Source organism: Theropithecus gelada, chromosome 19, assembly GCF_003255815.1.
Source record: "Theropithecus gelada isolate Dixy chromosome 19, Tgel_1.0, whole genome shotgun sequence".
Taxonomy (NCBI): domain Eukaryota; kingdom Metazoa; phylum Chordata; class Mammalia; order Primates; family Cercopithecidae; genus Theropithecus; species Theropithecus gelada.
In genome coordinates this window covers 707,105-724,315 of record NC_037687.1, presented here as the reverse complement: position 1 = coordinate 724,315, position 17,211 = coordinate 707,105, and the positions used below count along the sequence as shown (strand labels likewise).

General features: G+C 61.5%; 1 protein-coding gene across 5 annotated transcripts; it reads right to left on the bottom strand.

Annotated features, from left to right (window-relative positions):
- Positions 1–126: 126 nt before the first annotated feature.
- Positions 127–15,152, bottom strand: PTBP1 (polypyrimidine tract binding protein 1). 5 transcript variants are annotated; one of them, XM_025366671.1, is made up of 15 exons: positions 15,068–15,152; positions 13,143–13,173; positions 8,740–8,812; positions 8,188–8,360; positions 7,959–8,105; positions 7,690–7,860; positions 7,442–7,552; positions 7,188–7,362; positions 6,807–6,884; positions 5,830–5,978; positions 4,483–4,516; positions 3,929–4,021; positions 3,623–3,839; positions 1,786–1,863; positions 127–1,710 (listed from the first exon to the last, which is right to left on the bottom strand). In XM_025366671.1, exons 1-15 carry the CDS (start codon positions 15,073–15,075, stop codon positions 1,578–1,580), a joined length of 1,671 nt encoding a protein of 556 aa, XP_025222456.1. In that variant the 5' UTR covers positions 15,076–15,152; the 3' UTR covers positions 127–1,577. The 5 variants fall into 5 exon arrangements, with proteins under 5 accessions (XP_025222456.1, XP_025222453.1, XP_025222452.1 ...); XM_025366668.1 differs by having other exon boundaries at positions 6,807–6,863; positions 15,068–15,131; XM_025366667.1 differs by lacking the exon at positions 15,068–15,152 and adding an exon at positions 14,042–14,633.
- Positions 15,153–17,211: the final 2,059 nt, after the last annotated feature.

The window sequence follows — 17,211 nt, the reverse complement described above, 5'->3', positions numbered from 1 at the left end:
GGGGACCCTCCCTCAGCGCCGGGCCCACCCCGCCCGCGGCCCCACCTGGCGCTCCCGCGGAAGCCCGGGTAGGAGCCGGGACCGCCCAAAGCACAGAGCGAGGAAACAGCACCGAAGGCGGACGCAGCGAGGATACACAAGATTTATTCGAAGTCCAGGTACAGACTGGCCAACCTGCCTCTACAGCGTCCACAGCGAACACAGGCCTAGACAAGGGAGGAGTTTATCAAACGGTTTTAATCGGTTCTCCGCGTCACAAGCCATCGGGAAGGCAACGGAATGTGCGTGGGGTCCCTGTGGCTCCGCGGTCAATACTGAGCCTGGAATTGCTGTTAGCAAAATATACATCTGTGTCACCATAAAAAACCGCGCCGCCGCCCTCGGGTCTCACAACAGGTATAAAAAATTATAAATATTTACACCCTTGTTACACTCTTCATGGAAAGGGGATCCTAGGAGAGCCCCCGGGACAGGACGCGGGGGCGGGAGACAGCACAGTGAGGACAGGAGCGGCCGCCTGCCGGGTCCCAGCATCAGAGGCAAGGAAAACACAGAAATGAGACTTTGGTCCAAAAATTTGAAGGAAAAAACCCTGAAGAAGTTTGAAAGCAAGTTTCCTAGGCGACTGCAGGTGAAGGTGTGGTGTAAGGCAACCGGAGGCGATGCCAGAGGCGGCGACGCGCCCGCCCCTCCCTGAAGCTCAGGGGTCTAAGATGGGACCGGGGCTCCCTGTGCCTGACCCGCTGGGCGGCCCCGCCTGCTCTCTGGAAACTGGGTCCTGCCTGTGACTTAATTACAAGGAATAAAATAAAAGTAACAGCATACAAGGTAATACCACAAGGAAGTTTAGATTACACTCATACCATTGTATCATCTTGCTATAAAAAGTTACTTAAAACTATTTCTTTTGCATATAAATGAAAAAAAGATTAGAATATTTGGTCAACTGGAAATATTGCTAGGCACAGACGTCTGCAACTGCAAAGTATATAATACAGAGATTATGACGACCAGCTCCGCAGCTGGAGCAGTGGGGAGCCCGCCCGGGGGCAGCAGGGAAGGCCCTGGGGGCAAGGCGGGGGAATCACATGACTTGATTAGAGGGCTGGGGTTGGGGAGTCGCAGCCTCGCCGGGGAGCCCCAGGTACATGATCCTGCAGGAGCCAGCCAGGCCCCCTGCCTTTCTCCGGTGTGACCCCCGCCCCTTGGGTCCCCAGGACACCCCGGGGGGTGTGTGGCTGCAGGAAGGCAGGGTTTTTAAGGCACAAGGAAGCCGAGTTGTGGTCGGGGCACCCACCTGCAGGCCCCACCAAGGCACGGCCCCGAGGGTCTGGCCCCGGGTGTGGAGGGCTGGGAACTCCCGCTGCCACAGTCACCAAGAGCCTGAGCTGTCCCCGTCACCGCAGGGTTAGCAAGGTGAACTAGATTTAATTTTTTTAAAAACAGGTAAACTGATTTCTCTTTAAAAAAATAAAATCTCTGGTCTGTTAAGGTCACTTCAGCTGCTTTTTAAAGTGGCTTTTTTCTGGAATGATGGAAGTTGTCGCCAGCGGGCCCGGCCAAGGGGGCCTGTGCCCCTAGATGGTGGACTTGGAGAAGGAGACCCGCAGGTGGTGGTTCTCCCCGAGGTCATGGTTGTGCAGGTCAATGAGGGCCTGGACCGCCTCCTCCACAGAGCCCATCTGGATCAGTGCCATCTTGCGGTCCTTCCTGCAAGACATGGGGTCAGGGCCGGCCACAGGGCAGCCCGGGGAGAGCCAGGCACCGTCCGCCTCAGATACTCACTGGAAGAACTTGAATCCTTTGACGACGCCCCCATTGCTGGAGAACAGAACCTTGAGATCCTCCTCGGAGACGGAGGGTCTGTGGGAGGAGAAAGGTGTTGGCCTGGGGCTGGGTAGGGGGACGTCCAATAAGGTCAGCGAGGCTCTCCCCACACTAGTTTTCTGAGTGGCCAGGGAAGGTGTAGGGCCTTTTAGTAGCCCAGAAATGGGACATCGAATCATGCCCACAATGGTCTGAAGCAGCTTCTAATGAAACCAGGCATCCACAGGTTTGTAGAAGCAGAGTACCATGCTGCTCCCCCTTTTTTTTATTTTGAGACAGAGTCTTGCTTTGTCACCCAGGCTGGACTGCAGTGGCGTGATCTTGGCTTACAACCTCCGCCTCCCGGGTTCAAGTGATTCTCCTGCCTGAGCCTCCCACGTAGCTGGGATTACAGGTGCACGGCACCATGCCAGGCTAAATTTTTATTTTTAGTAAAGATGGGGTTTCACCAGGTTGGCCAGGCTGGTCTCGAACTCCTGACCTCAGGCGATCTGCCTACCTCAGCCTCCTAAAGTGCTGGAATCACAGGCGTGAGCCACTCTGTCAGGCCCCTTGCTGACTTTCTAATAAACATTTCACAAGTAATGTGTTAAATATCAAAGGGCTTACTATAGGTTGACATACTTGGGGCCAGATGTACCTGCATTTCCAAATATTTGCATTATGTATTTTTTTGAAACAGGGTCTCACTCTGTTGCCCAGCCTGGAGTGTGGCAATCACAGCTCACTGCAACCTCGAACCCCTGAGCTCAAAGTGAACCTCCCACCTCAGCCTCCAAATCCCAAGGAGCTGGGCCCTGAGGTGCACACCACCACTCTTGCCTAATTTTAACCAATTTTTCTGGTAGAGACAGGAATCTCACTTTATTGCTCAGGCTGGTCTTGGGTTCAAGAAGATCCCCTGCCTGGCCCCACATAGCGCTGGGATTATAAAGGTGTGCATTAGCCCGGGGGTGGTGGCTCCCGCCTGTAATCCTAGCACTTTGGGAGGCCGAGGGAGGTGGATCACGAGGTCAGGAGATCGAGACCATCCTGACTAACACGGAGAAACCCCATCTCTACTAAAAAAATACAAAAAACTAGCCGGGCGTGGTGGCGGCGCCTCTAGTCCCAGCTACTCAGGAGGCTGAGGCAGGAGAATGGCGTGAACCTGGGAGGCGGAGCTTGCAGTGAGCCAAGATTGTGCCCCTGCACTCCAGCCCGGGCGACAGAGCCAGACTCCATCTCAAAAAAGAAGATTAAATAAACGTGGCCAGGCACAGTGGCTCACGCCTGTAACCCCAGCATTTTGGGAGGCCGAGGCGGGCAGATCATGAGGTCAGGAGTTGGAGACCAGCCTGGCCAATATGGTGAAACCCCCGTCTCTACTAAAAATAAGAAAATTAGCCAGGCATGGGGGTGGGCGCCTGTAGTCCCAGCTACTCCGGAAGCTGAGGCAGGACAATCACTTTGAACCCGAGAGGCAGAGGATGCAGTGAACCGAGATCCTTCCACTGTACTCCAGCCAGGACAACAGAGCACGACTCCGTCTCAAAAAATAAAAATAAATAAATGTGTGCATTCTACATTCTCACAGCGGAGCATCCCCTAAAAGCCAAAAAACCAAACCCTTCCAAGTCCAACGATCCCTCCCTCGAGCATCCCCCGGCTCAAGCTTCAGGCCTCGCTGTACTTCAGGTTTGGGCTAAGAGGTGTCCGACCTGCACTCTGGAAATTGCAGTTCACAGGCCGACGCGGCAGGACAGCCACGCAGAGCCCTGGCCCGGCCCCGTGCCCGCCCCCCACCAGCACTCACGGGATGTTGGAGAGGTGCAGCGTGGCTGAAGGCGGGAATATGTTCTGGAAGTTCTTGGAGCCCGGCTTCTTGAAGCGGTGCAGGGGTGAGTTGCCATAGTCCTTGGTCAGGCCCTGGTCCTCCTGGCCCTCGCGGGGCAGCTGCACGTTCTGGTGCTTTGACAGTGTGATGCGGATGGGCTTCCCGTGCAGTTTGTGCCCATTCAGGTGGCTCATGGCTGGGGACAGCAGCACCCGTGTGACCAGGCGCCCGAGAGGGAAGGCAGCCCCTGCCCCCACCGCCCCCAGGGCCGGCCCGGCCTCTTACCCAGCTGGGCCTGGTTGCCGTCCGCCATCTGCACCAGGGCGTTCTCCTTCTTATTGAACAGGATCTTCACGCGCTGCACGTCGCCGTAGACGCCTTCAAAAGCCCAGGGACAGGGCCTGAGTCGCCTGCCGCCCGCCCCGCACATCTCCCCGTCAGCCCCAACCCCGCACCCACCCCCCACAAGGCCCGGCTCAGCCCGGCCGGGTTTGCTTTATCGGCCACTGCGGAGCTGCGTCTCGCAGCCACAGGGCGCGCTAACAGGAGCAGCTCCGTTCAGCAAAGTCATAGCATCCAGGACAGGTAAGCTGCCAGCAGGTGGCCACGGTAGCATATGCCACCGACAGGTCTAACTCTGAAAAGCATGCAGGGCGATAAACCATGCGTACGTATCTACGGGACCAAATAAAATAGGCAAACCGAAAGCAAACCATAAAACGAGGCCGATGCCACGGAGCATCAGAGTGCCAAACCGCAAACTCATAATACGTCTCAGGGCATCAAAATCATCTCAATTAAATGAAAACAAGGTAATAAAAGTGTGAATGATAACATACCGAAAAGAATAAAGAGGCTTTGGGGTGTGACTCTCTTTAGAGACAGCAGAGCAAGGCAGCGGAGGGACAGGGGAGAGGGAGAGGTCAAGGGGGGCGAGTTGCCAATCGTCCACACGAGGAAGACAGTCCCCGCAGGCGTGCAGTGGTTGATGGATGATGAAGTTGTCAGGATGTTAATATTCAAGGGCAGGTTGGTTTCCGGAGAGCAGGGTTTGAGGGGGAATTTTTGTTTTTTATTTGTTTATGTTTTTGTTTTGTTTCAAGCAACAACAGGAAGCAGAAGTACCGTGCAGTCAGTTGGCAAAGAAATTCCGGATCAGGGCAAGAAAAAAAATTGGGAAAGGGGAAGGGGAGAAAAGAAAAAAAGTAGCAAAAAAACACAGGTCAGTAAATACATAAGAAAATCAGGCAGTGTTCTATCAGTCACACTCCACACACATTCCAGTTACAGGTTTACCGAGGGGCACACGGTGAGAAAAGCACCTTCACTCACATGCCGGCAGAGACAGCACTGCTGGAGGGCGCCCAGAGGCTGATCCCACCACGCCCCCCAGGAGCGCGGGTGCAGCTCCGCTCCCGGCCACCTCAGCCAAGCCCTGCAGCAACGCTGTCTCGCACGGCTGTGGCACAAGTCAGTCTCTAAGGACGATGACACAGGCGTGAAGGGAGATCGAGTCTGTTAGTGCACGGCCTCGCCGTGGGTCCCCTGGCTCAGGAGCTGGAGGGACAGCACCGGGCTCGTGGTAAGAGGCAGAGGCAGGGAGTGCGCCCTGTGCCCCGCGAGGGAGGGCCAGGGTGGGCACCACCTTGAGGAAATCACAGGAATTGCCGAGTAACAGAACAGCCTGAAATACTGATTCCGGGGGATCCCATCCATCAAGTTCCATATTTTGAGCCTCTACTTTTACCCAAGCTCTCCCCGAGGGGATTTAACCATTCTGAGAAATAACAGTCCACCAGCTAATTAAGTGACAGGCTCTGGTGCCACAGGGGCCGCCCACAGCCTGCCGCACTAACCCTGTGTCCCGGGGACCAGCAGGGCGGCCTGCTGCGGCTGGGAACTGCACGCCCTGCTCAGTTCCGAGTAATTTTTACATTGCCTTTGGGTAACAAAAAACAATCCATTCTGCCTATCATGGAAGTGAAAACGTAAACCAAGATGTGAATTCAGGAAAACAGGAAAACTCAAGCCATCTTGGGAGAGGAGGGTCTCAGCGCTGCAGCAGAGGAGCTGCCGGGGCAGAGGCGCAGACACAGTGAGGAGCGGCGCCGCTCCGGGACCCAAGACCGAGCACAACATCCCCTGCTCGCTTTTCCGGGAGGAACGGCGCGGCGAAGCCCACGTACCTCCGGGTTGAGGTTGCTGACCAGCAATACAGAATTTCCTGCCCCCGCCAGGCCCGGGATGGCGATCCGGCCTGCCGCTGCAGCTGCCGCCGCCGCCGAGGGGATAGCCAGGGGGGCCAGGGCTCCGTGGACGTTGGGAACGGAAAGGCCTGGAAAGGTAGGAGGTAAGATGAGCAGCGGCACCCCCAGTCCACCGCAGCGTGGGAGAGGCCGACGCTCCCCGTCCTCATGCACCGAGGAGCCGCGCGGGAGGCGGCCCTGGCTCTGGCCCTACCCCGGGTGCCTGTGGGGTCGCCTGACCCCCGCACAGCCACCCGCTGGCTCCTGCACCAGCGCCCGCCTCTCCTCACAGCACGGGCCGTGCGGGGCTTGGACTCATCTGCATGCGCCCACAGCACAGAAAAGCTCCGGCTCCGCCAGCACAGACACGGGGCCCTCGGCAAGCAGGGCCTGTCCCGGGACCACCGCGCATGCGTGCCCATGCCTCCATGCAGACAAGGCGGCCGCGGGGCGGCACGCGCTGCTCCGTCCACGGCCAGCACTCGGCGGCCCGGTCCCGGTCCCAGAAGGGAAGCAGGAGGACGGCCACGCACACACGTCCCGCCGCCGGTCATGCTCCGCAGCCTCGGGCCACGCGCTTACCCGGCCACTCAAATTCAACTACTAGGGACACATCCCTCCAACCACTGGCGGTCCTCGCGCTCGCCCGGAGGTGCTTGAAGGGAACCAGACCACAAAGACTGTGCGGTTAGTGGCTTCCGGCTGGCGCCATCCACACGTGCGCCTCCACTGCCCTGTCCTACCACTGCCCTGGCCAAGCCTGCTCTGTGGACGTGGCGTCCCCTCTCCCGGAAAGGGCCCCTGACCTGGCACTCGAGTGCCCAGTCCGCCCAGGCTGCCGCCGTGGATGCGGAGCTGCCTGGGAAGGTGGTGTGGGCATGCAGTCGCCGGGGAACCAAGACCAAGCGTTTGAATACCTGCAGCTTGAGGAATGGCAAAGGTGGGAGGGAAACCAGCTCCTGCATACGGAGAGGCTGAGATTATACCAGGTGCACCTAGAAATAAATGAGACACTAATCATCGCACCCACAACCTCCACCGCGAGCGGGCGCTGTGCTGTGGGATGGGCCCCAACCCGGCTGGCGGGCGGCCCCAGCAGAGCCTTCGCGGGCAGATCCGCTGCTCTAGGGGGGCCGTGGTCCCGACGTGGGGGGCACCGGACTGTGCTGTGCTGGCCGTGCAGAGAGCAGCAGGCGCATCACCCTGGTGCAGGGCCAGGCCCGTGCCGCTGGGGTTCCGGACTGAGCGGCCCTCACAGACCACTCTGCACACTGGCGCCACGTCGGGCAGCCTCTTACCGAAGGCCGCGGCCATGGTCTGGTCCAGGGAGGGCTGGCTGTCCCCGGAGGGCAGGTCTGGGCGCGTGTAGTCGCGGCTCTTGTCATTGTTGTACTTGACGTTGAGGCTGGTGAGCTTGGAAAAGTCGATGCGCAGCGTGCAGCAGGCATTGTAGATGTTCTGCCCGTCCAGCGACTGAGGGGAGAGGCAGCATGAGATGTGGCCAGGCCAGGGCCAGGGCCAGGGCAGGTGCCATCCTGGGAGCCCCACTCACCAGCTTGGCGTGCTGGGCGCTCACAGGGTCCGCATACTGCAGCAGGGCCTGGAACTGGTTGTTCTTGGTGAAGGTGATGATCTTCAACACCGTGCCGAACTTGGAAAAAATCTGCAGGTCCCAGGCCACAGCGTGAGCTCCTGCCCGGTGCCCACCAGCCCTGCCAGACCCCTCCCGTGGGCCTGCGCCCACAGCAACAGCAGCCTGACCGAGCCCGTGCGGCCCTGGCAGTGATGGGACCACCTCACCTGGTGCAGCACATCCAGGGTCACGGGGTAGAAGAGGTTCTCCACGATGATCCTGAGCACGGGGCTCTGCCCAGCCATCGCCATTCCTGCGTCCACGGCCGCCGCCGAGGCAGCCAAGGCCAGGTTCCCCGACTGGACCGAGTTCACAGCCTGCAGGGCCGCCTGGGCCCGCTGTGGGAGGCATTGCCGTGAGTCCCCGGCCCCTGAGGCCGGGCCCCCCCCACCCCCGAGGTCCCCAGGCTGCTGGGGTCCGCTGCAGGGCCACGCACCGCCTGGTTGGGAGAGCTGTCGGTCTTCAGCTCCTTGTGGTTGGAGAACTGGATGTAGATGGGCTGGCCGCGCAGCACTGGCGTCACCGAGGTGTAGTAGTTCACCATGGTGTTGGCAGCCTCCTCCGTGTTCATCTCGATGAAGGCCTGTGGGGGAGGCAGTCAGTGCCGGGCCCTCCTCCTCCCCGCCTGCGCGGTGCCAGCGCCCCGAGAAGCGCGGCTCAGATACCTGGTTTTTCCCCTTCAGCATCAGGAGGTTGGTGACCTTCCCGAAGGGCAGCCCCAGGGAGATGACCTCTCCTTCTGTGACATCGATGGGGAGCTTCCGGATGTGGATCACTCTGGAGGGGACGCCGGCGCTTCTGCTGTCACCTTTGAACTTTTTGCTGTCATTTCCGTTTGCTGAGAAGGGGGTGCCGGGAGACGTATCAACACGCACAAGCCCACAGGGCCGGGTCCCTGCTCTCCGCCTAGAGCCCTGCCTGCTACGGAGCCCAGCCCTGAGCCCCAGGAGGGTGCACGTGAACCAGCAGCACGAGGCCAAGGCCTGCACGGTCGGGACCCCTGCTCCTGATAGCTGCTGACAACCCGCCCACAGGTCCAAGTGCCGGCCTGGACCACCCATCCAGCACCTCCCCAGGAATTCTCTGTAGCAAGAACTGGGACCTGGACCTGGAGCGTGGACCGTGGGCCCCGCCGTTTGAGGTGAAAAGGAGAGTCCCAGGGTTGTTCCAGGAATAGACACCCGCAGACCTCGCCCTGGGCTAAGTCCCGGCCTTACCTGCCGAGTTGCTGCTGCTCATGATAAACGGTCCGTTAGTGACACAAGTAGAGAAAAGCTCGTCAGATCCCCGCTGCAAGAGAAGGGACAATGCTGAGCTGCGCTTCCCGCCAGGCCAGGGCCTCCCTTCCCCACCAGCCGCCCAGCTCCCACTCGGGCTGCCTGGGGTCCCAGACCCCCAACCCACACCCACACCCACACTTCCACGGCAGGGCAGCCAGAGCACAGACCCAGGCCTGTCTCCAGAAACACCCCCACAGCCCATGGACGCGCACAGCACCCCACAGTTCCACAACCAAGACACTGCTCCTTTTTCCAAGCTCTGGAAGCCCTGGGGTACTCAGCCAGTGTGGCGCTGGGAGGTCTCAGCGACGGAGGGCACCGCGTATACTATCTCCACGGCCAACTCTGCTGTGGACGCGGCCTCACTGTGCTGCCGGCCGCCCTGGGCGCAGGCCTGGGCCTCAGCCACCAGCCAGCAGGGCAGGGGACCCGCTCCATGGAACCAGCCTCCCCAGCAGCACACGGCAGGGCCCCGGCAGCTGACCTCACTGCTGGTGGCCTCGCAGGAGAACCAAACTCTAGCACCGCCTCGCTCGCTCTCGTGGAAGCCCCTCCTCTTCTGTTTTCCAGCCCCGTGAGGGAAACCCGACCGACCTCCGTCTCCGCACACTCGAGACTGAGGACCAGAGACACGGCCTCCCTGCGCAGTGATCTGGTGCTACCATGGCCGTGACTGGGGCCAGGGGAGCTCTACAGCAGCCCCATCATTTCTACCTGTCCATTTTCTCTCCAGAAACAATCTATTCACTCGTTATTTCTATGTAACTGAATCAACTTCTAGGAAGAATTACACTACACTGATTCTAGGCTCAGAACGGCAGACGGCTCCCCCTACGCAAGGATTGAAGACACACGTTTATTCAGAGTGAAATTGGAGGAGACGTTAGTTACGGCCCTTAGTTACACAGAAAACAAAGCTCGGGTCTGAGGACCTTGGAGCACAGGCACTTGGTCTGCAAAGCCGGAGGACTCTGCAGGCCCCCAGGGCAGCGCCCAGGCCCCCAGGACAGAGCCATCCCAGGGAACAAAGAAGGAGCCTCCATCTCCCATATCAGGAGTGAGGCCAAGAGCCTGCCCCACCTACTGAGGGGCCCAGGGCCATCGCATCAGAAGGAACCAGTGGATGTCACGCCCTGTCCCCCCTCAGACAGCCCCCAGCTCCATGCGCCCCCATGCCCGGTCAAAGAGCCCCCACCAACACTGGCCTCCCTGAGCCTGCGCTTGGATGGTCTTCCCTTAAGGCCGCCTCCCCTCCACGCACGTTCAGCTCCACTCCTGCCCTGACCTCAACCGGGGCCCTCTGCTGGCCCTGGCTGTAAAGCTTCCAGGAAGAAAGGAGGGAAGGAAGGAAGGAGGGAAGGAGGGAGGGAAGGAAGGAAGGAGGGAAGAAGGAAGGCAGGAAGGCAGGAAGGCAGGCCTCCAAAGCCTCCCCACATGAGACTCCAGCAGCTGCTCCAGGACAGGGAACAGGGACTGCCCCTGCCACTGAGACCTCTAACTGCAGCCTCGAGCCCCCAGGCCAACCCCGCAAGCACCCAGGGCGTCACCAAACAAGCAGTCGAGAAGCCACCAGGGCTAGAACCAGGAATCGCTCAGGCTCCACAGGCCTGGCGCCCACCCAAATGCCACATGTCAGTCCCCAAGACTTTAGGATCAAAGAATGAACAGAAGTGTCCACCATCAGGGCGGCTGAGGTTCCGGCCGGACGCAAATGAAGTCAAATGCTGAAAACAGACCCTCAAGTCATCTTTTTACTTCCAGAGTCCAGGGCCCTCTGTGAGCACAGGGCGGGGCTGCACAGGCCCAGGGCAAACAGTCAGCAGCCTCAGGTGGAAACCACGGGATCGGAAAACACAGGAGTGCCAGGATAGGAGGACGTGAGGCAAGGTGCACCTGAGACGCAGAGACACAGAGACACAGAGCCTCCAGCCTCCGCCCCCCGCCCCCCACAGGAAGTCGTTTCCTGTCTCCTCTCCCCTCCAGCCCAGAGGCTGGGGGAGCCCAGAAGCCAACCATCTAGGACACCAGGGCTGGTCCTCCCCCGAGCTGGACAGCGGCCAGGCGCCCATGCGGCTCCCATGTGCTAGCTGCACAAACCTTAAAAAGGGCATCTTGGACCCTGTCTCTGACTGGAGTGGTGGGCGGTGCCGTTTCCTATGAGCAGTCTTCTTGGCCGCCTGCCTGAAGCCCTCATCTCATTCCCATGGGCAAGTGGCCTGGCATGCCCACAACCGTCTGTGGCAGCAAACTCCACGCCTGCCCGGGCAGCACAGGCCGGCTTGGCTCAGCTCAGCAGCGCCCCAGTAGAACGAAAGGGACACCTGGAGGCTCTGAGGCTCCACAGGGCAGCAACCAGGAGACACAAGCTGGGCCGAGCACCTCCACTTCCTTCACTGCAGCCGCCAGACACCCCAGGAGGGTCCCTTCAAGGCACCTGTCCTGAAGCACACGGACTGACAGGAAACGCCCCAAGCCCTCCCAGTCTGCAGCTGGAACCCTGCGGCAGGGGTCCCAGGCGTCTTCAACCCCACACTGAACAGGAGGTGCTCTGTCCGGGGATAAAGGACAACGTGGCCAGGTGTGGGCCCAGGTCAGCTGAGGGTTCCCTGGTGCAGGAGGGCGATCACCCGGGTCAGGGTACCACCCCATCCTCCTACCAGGGCCTGCACCCAGCAGGGGCCCCGACACCGCCCCTTGGCAAAATCCCTCCCTGCACCAGAGCCCGCGGGCTTCCATCCTGCCCTGGCTTAGCTTCCGTGTCCCAGCCAGTTCCCGAGCCCCCTGGGAACTGCAGAGAAGGGCTGCAGGACCACCTGATGGAAGCTGAGGGCCACTCCAGCTGGAACGCAGCCTCACAGAAGCAAGGAAAAGAGGACTGCCTGCAAGGCAGACACATCCAGGGATTGCTGCAAATGCTTCAGATGAAAGTCCCTCTCCCTCCTCCCACACTGAACAAACAGGTTTTATCTCCAGGAAGATCAGGCCAGGCCGCCTGTAAAGACAGCAGTCCACTTGGGAAAAACCGAAACCTGGCCCAGGCACCACCGCTGACTGACCAGAAACCAGAGGGCTCTGGCCCCACCGCTGTGGGCTCACCCTGCAGGAGGCCCTCGGGAGACAAGCCCTGAAGTCGGGAGCCCCTCAACCCACAATGACCAGCACAATCATTCACCAACCACCCACCCCAGCTAAACGAGGACCACAGCTCCCTCAGAATCGCTGGCCTCCCCAGGACCTTACTCTCCAGGTTTTCATCCCCTTTCCTCACACGCTTAGGCCTGGCCTCACCCTCCACGGGGAAGCAGTGCCCCTGCCTTCCAGCCCTGGCTGCAAGATTCACACACACGTGAGATCTGGCACATTCATTTTTCTCTTGCCCCAAACGCCATCTTTGACAGTTTACTGTTGTTCTGACCAGATGCCATCAAAAGACACTTAATGTCAGCAGGGCGTGGTGGCTCACAACTGTAATCCCAGCACTTAGGGAGGCTGAGGGCAGTGGATCACCTGAGATCAAGAGTTCCAGACCAGCCTGGCCAACATGGTGAAACTCCGTGTTTGTTTAAAAACATACATATATATATATACACAAAAATTAGCCGGGCATGGTGGTGGGCACCTGTAACCCCGGCTACTCAGGAGACAGAGGCAGGAGAATCACTTGCACTCAGGAAGTGGAGGTTGCAGTGAGCCAAGATCGCACCACTGCACTCCTCCCTGGTGACAAAACAAGACCCCATCTCAAAAAAAAAAAACAACTTAATGTCAAAAGCAACCAGTAAGTGCCCACTCCAGCCGCTCACACACACTGGGGTCTGCCCAGGTCCCTCCACAGCCAGGTGACTCTTTTCTGATCCAAACCAAGAGTCTCTCTGGCAGCTACAACACGAGGTATCCCACTTAACAGCACTCTTCCAGCCTCCAAGGACAGCAGAGGTTCCAAACCCAGGTCTGGGGCACGCAGAGCCCTCACTGCTGAGAGCAAGAACTGAAGAGCGGCTCAGATTCCAGACCTGAGGGGCGGCCAGCAAACCCAAACCCCCAAAACGGACGGGGCACTGGAGCCGGGGCTGGAACCCTCCCACCCAACTCCAGATTCCAGACCAACCACCCAACTCCAGATTCCAGACCAAACGCACGGGGCACTGGAGCCGGGGCTGGAACCCTCCCACCCAACTCCAGATTCCAGACCAAGGGTAGTGTGCCCCTTAGGAATACAAAGGTGCCCCTTCGGAACAGCAAGGCGCTCTCCAGCCAACGCAGCAGCGCTGGGGGGTGGCCCCCGGGGTCGGCACAAGGTCAGAGGAGCGTCAAGAAGAAGCAAAGTGAGAAGTGCCTACCTTTGTACCAACGGCTATATCTGGGACAATGCTGTAGAGAGAGAGAAAGGAGACAACGTTAGCCCGGTGGCCGCTCAGCAGCAGGCGCGCCCGGCTGTCCAGGGGCCAGGAGAGCCCGCGGGACCCTGCAGCCGCCACCTCCGCGGGGCTCCCTCTGGCTGCGCGAGGCCCCGCCAGAGAAAGCTCAGAAGGGCAGGGAAGTGAGCCGTCCACTTGACTGCAACTTGAAAAGGGGCCACCATTGTCCTGCGGCGCCCCTCCCTCCCAGCAGGACCCCAGGCCCCACCTCTGGACCAGGCTCCACAAGTCCCAAGACAAAGACACGCCCCTCGGAAGCCCCGAGGATGCTAGACGCCGCTGAGAGGGTTCGAGGGCCGCTGTGTGCTTTCCAGAAAGTTGGAAACGCCTGAGAAAGGCTGAAGCCGGCAAACTCCCAGGCCTGGGCCAGAGCTTCCGCCCGGATGGGGGTGGCCCCCCAAGAGAGCGCCTCTCGTCAGAGTGGAGCCCCATCCACCGAGGGCGGGTGGCGGCCGTAGAAACCGTCAATAAAAATAAAAATTAACAGACCAACCAGAACACAGCCTCAGTTACTGATCAACCCGAGCCCTGCCCGACCCGACTCTCCCTCCTCGGGACACCTCGGGGGGAAGGCGGGAAGAAAGCTGGGCGGCCCGAGGCCCCCGCTTCAGCCCCGGCCAGCTCCCGACCCAACAGGGAGCTCCCCACGGCGCCTACGGGGCCACTGCAACTCCCGGCGGGGGCCTCAGTGACTCGGAGCGCGCGTCCGAAGGAAGCGCAGCCCCCGGACCTGCCTCACTCCGGGAGGCGAGTGCGCGGCCCCAAGCCCGGGGCGCCGGGACGAGAGCGGGGAGCCCCGGCTCGCCGTCTGCAGGACCCACCTGCCCCGACGCATGCCAAGGGCTCCAGACCCACTCCAGGGCCGCGCCTCTTCGCTGTGACACCACGGACTGCACGGAGCACGTCCTAACAGACTTTTAAATGTAACTGGACCCAAGAAAAACTTCTCAGGAAAACGGAAAGAATGCGAAGCATCTCCCGCCTCTCCCGCTTCCTATTCCCAGGGAGGGCCTCGCGCAGGAAGCGCTCGGCGGGACACGGCCTTTCTGGAGGGGCTCCCACCCCTCCCAGGGGAAGCCCGCCCCGCAAAGCCGCCCGGAAAGGCTGCCGCAGCCAGAGAGCCCGGAAGGCCCTCCCCATGACGGCGCCCGCGGGGGTCCCTGGAGAGGACCCTCCGATCCCGGGGCGGCCGCCTCTCTCCTGAGATCGCCGAAACCCTTGGCCACGGCCCGGGGCGCACGGGGGGCAGGGCGGGGAGCGCAGAGCCTCCAGCCCGCGGCGAGGCCCCGGCGCCGGCTTTCCCTCCCGGCGGCCGCCCCAGCCCCGCCTGCGCTTCCGGGGCTGCGCCGGGGGCAGAGTCCGGGCGGCGGGAAAGGCGCGCGCCCCCGACGGCAGCCGCGCACGCGCGCTGGGGCCAACGGGGACGCGCGACGGGCTACGCAGGCGCACGAGGAGCGCGGACGGGAGGCGGGAAGGGCCATCCGGGCGGGCGCGCAAGGGCCGGACGGGAAGCGGGAAGGGCCGCGCGCCGCCGAGGCGGGGCAAAGGCGAAGTGCGGGGCCGCGCGCAGAGGGGGAGGGGCGCGGGAGGCCGCGTGCGCTCGGGACGGGGCGCGCGGGGGCCGGAAGCGGGCCGGGCGGGGGACGGGAACGGGGACGCGGCCAGACCCCCGGGAAACCCCTGGCCCGCCCCGAGCCCGCGCCCGCCACGCGGAGAGGAAGGGGAGAGCCCGCCGCCCCCTCCCGCCCGGGCGGCGGCGAGATCGGCGCCGGGGAGGCCGGCGCGGCGGCGGGGGCAGGGCTGCAGCGCGGGGAGGGCGGCGGGGCGCGGGGCGAGGTGCGACTCACCCGTCCATGGCACACAGAGCAGACCCGCGGGGGACGGAGTGGAGGCGCCGGAATAGCAGGAACCGACCCAACGGCTCCGAGTTATAGACTCACAAAATGGCGGAGACGCCCGCACACGTCCCCCGCGCGCGCTGCCCATTGGCTGTCGCCGCAGCCCAGGGGCGGGGAGAGCCCCGCGGGCCCCCGCCAGCGGCTCCCACTGGCCAGAAGGTGTCCCGGGGGCGGGACCCAGAGGAATCGAAGGCGCCTATTGGCGGAGGCGGTCATTCGTCAAGGCCGAAGGCGGAAACGGCCTATGGAGTCGGGGGAGGGAGAGAAAGTGGGAGCACGTGACGGCGTCTGAGCCAGTGAGCAAGCCGCCGTCTGGCGCGTGGCTTTGCGGGAGACGCCATCTTGAGATTGGGTACGTGGCGAGTCAGGCGGAGGGAAGCGTGCTTGGCCCAGGCTGCCGCCATCTTGCAAGTGGGCAGGACCCGCCCGCCTGGGCCATGAGGGCAAAGGGAGTCGCGTCGCCATCTTGGAGTCGGGCAGGAAACCCGCAGGGCTCCATGTTGCTTGTGGGCACATGGCCAAAAAGTCCGATTCAAACTGAGCGTTCACGTCTGGGTGATCGCGCGGGGAGGGAAAGGCCGCGTCGCGTCCCGGACTCGCCAGGGCTGTTTCCACAGTGGCCACAGAGACTGCGGACGCGCCATGATTCAGGGTCACCCCCGACCGTCCTTTGTTCGCCCGGAACAGCGAATCCCGACTGCGGGGATAGGGAAACTGAGTCCCGGGCCCCGCACAGTCCGCGGCCGCCAGCCTGCAGCTGGGGAAACTGAGGCCTGGACCTTGAACAGTGGGCGGCCGCCCGCCTACAGCTGGGAAAACTGAGGCCTGGACCTTGTACAGTCCGCCGCCAACGGCCTAAAGCTGGGGAAACTGAGGTCCGGGCCACACACAGTCGATGGCCTCCCCGCCTATAGCTGGGGAAACTGAGGCCCAGGCCCTGTACAGTCCGAGGCCGCCCACCTACAGCTAGGGAAACTGAGGCCCAAGCCACACACAGTCCACGGCCGCCCACCTACAGCTGGGGAAACTGAGGCCCAAGCCCCGTACAGTGCACAGCCCACCGACCTACAGCTAAGGAAACTGTGGCCTGGACCTTGTATAGTTCGAGGCTGCCACCCTACGGCTGGGGAAACAGGGCCGGGCCCAGCAGGGTCACCAGGAGGTTCCCTGCCTCACGGGCCATCATCCCAGCATCAGAAAACACCCCAAAGTATGTGTTCCCAGGAGCGCTGATCCCATGAAGAGTCGGACAGAGCTGTAGGGATGCCCGTCAGGGAGGCCAGGTCAGCAGCTTGGGAGCCACCCCAGGGTGAGGGGATGACCCCAGCCCTCCACACCTGGAACCCAAACGGGGCTGTGGTTGAAAGCCTCAGACGGTTGAAAGGGCATCCGGCTGGCGCAGTTCCCAGCCCGGGGTCCACGCTGCTCTCTAAATAGACTTAGCGGGATTTCGTCCATACTGAAAAGGGGGTTTTTCACTGGCAGCAACCTACGGAGGGAGAAGACACGACAATTCTCCTTTCCCCAAATCCAAACGAGCCCAGCGCCCTGCCCCTCCAGCGTGTTTCAGGCCGGGGCCTGGCGTGGGCCCAGGAGACTTGGAGCCCCGCTGGGCATCCGGAGCCAGAGGATTCCAGCCGGGATTAGGGGTGGCCGCCGAGCTCCGTGGCGAGGTCCTTTGGCCTGAACCAGCCGGTCAACAGAGACTCACCAAGAGCCGTCTGCAGCCCGTCTAGGAGAAGCCCAGCGTGTTACTGTGGATTTGCTCCCCTGGAGACCCCCATCCTCACACCACCAGAGCAAGCCGCTGCTGTCTGTTATTGGGGTGCCTGGGAGGGGCCCCATCCTGAGCGCAGACAGGCAGGGGCCAAGGGTCTGAGTGGCAGCTGGCAGTGGTAGAGACCAATAGGTTCCAAGCCCGGGTCTAACCCGTCGGAATTGTGTTAAAACCCACTTCCGATCGTGGCCCCACCAGGGCTCCTGTCTTGCTCCAGGTATAAGCCCAAGGCCACCCCTTACCCAGCAAGCCCCACATCACCAGCCACCCGTCCAGTTCCTTTTCTTATTTTTATTTTTTTTAAGACAGTGTCTGG

Bases quoted from the DNA above. Each gene is read 5' to 3' on its own strand.
- PTBP1 (XM_025366667.1), bottom strand. The intron at 7,861-7,958 runs GTGCGTGGCCCT...TGCCTCCCACAG, and splicing joins ACAGCTCTCCCAACCAGGCG to CGGGCCCAGGCGGCCCTGCA. The intron at 4,517-5,829 runs GTACGTGGGCTT...CTGTCTCTAAAG, and splicing joins TCAGCAACCTCAACCCGGAG to AGAGTCACACCCCAAAGCCT.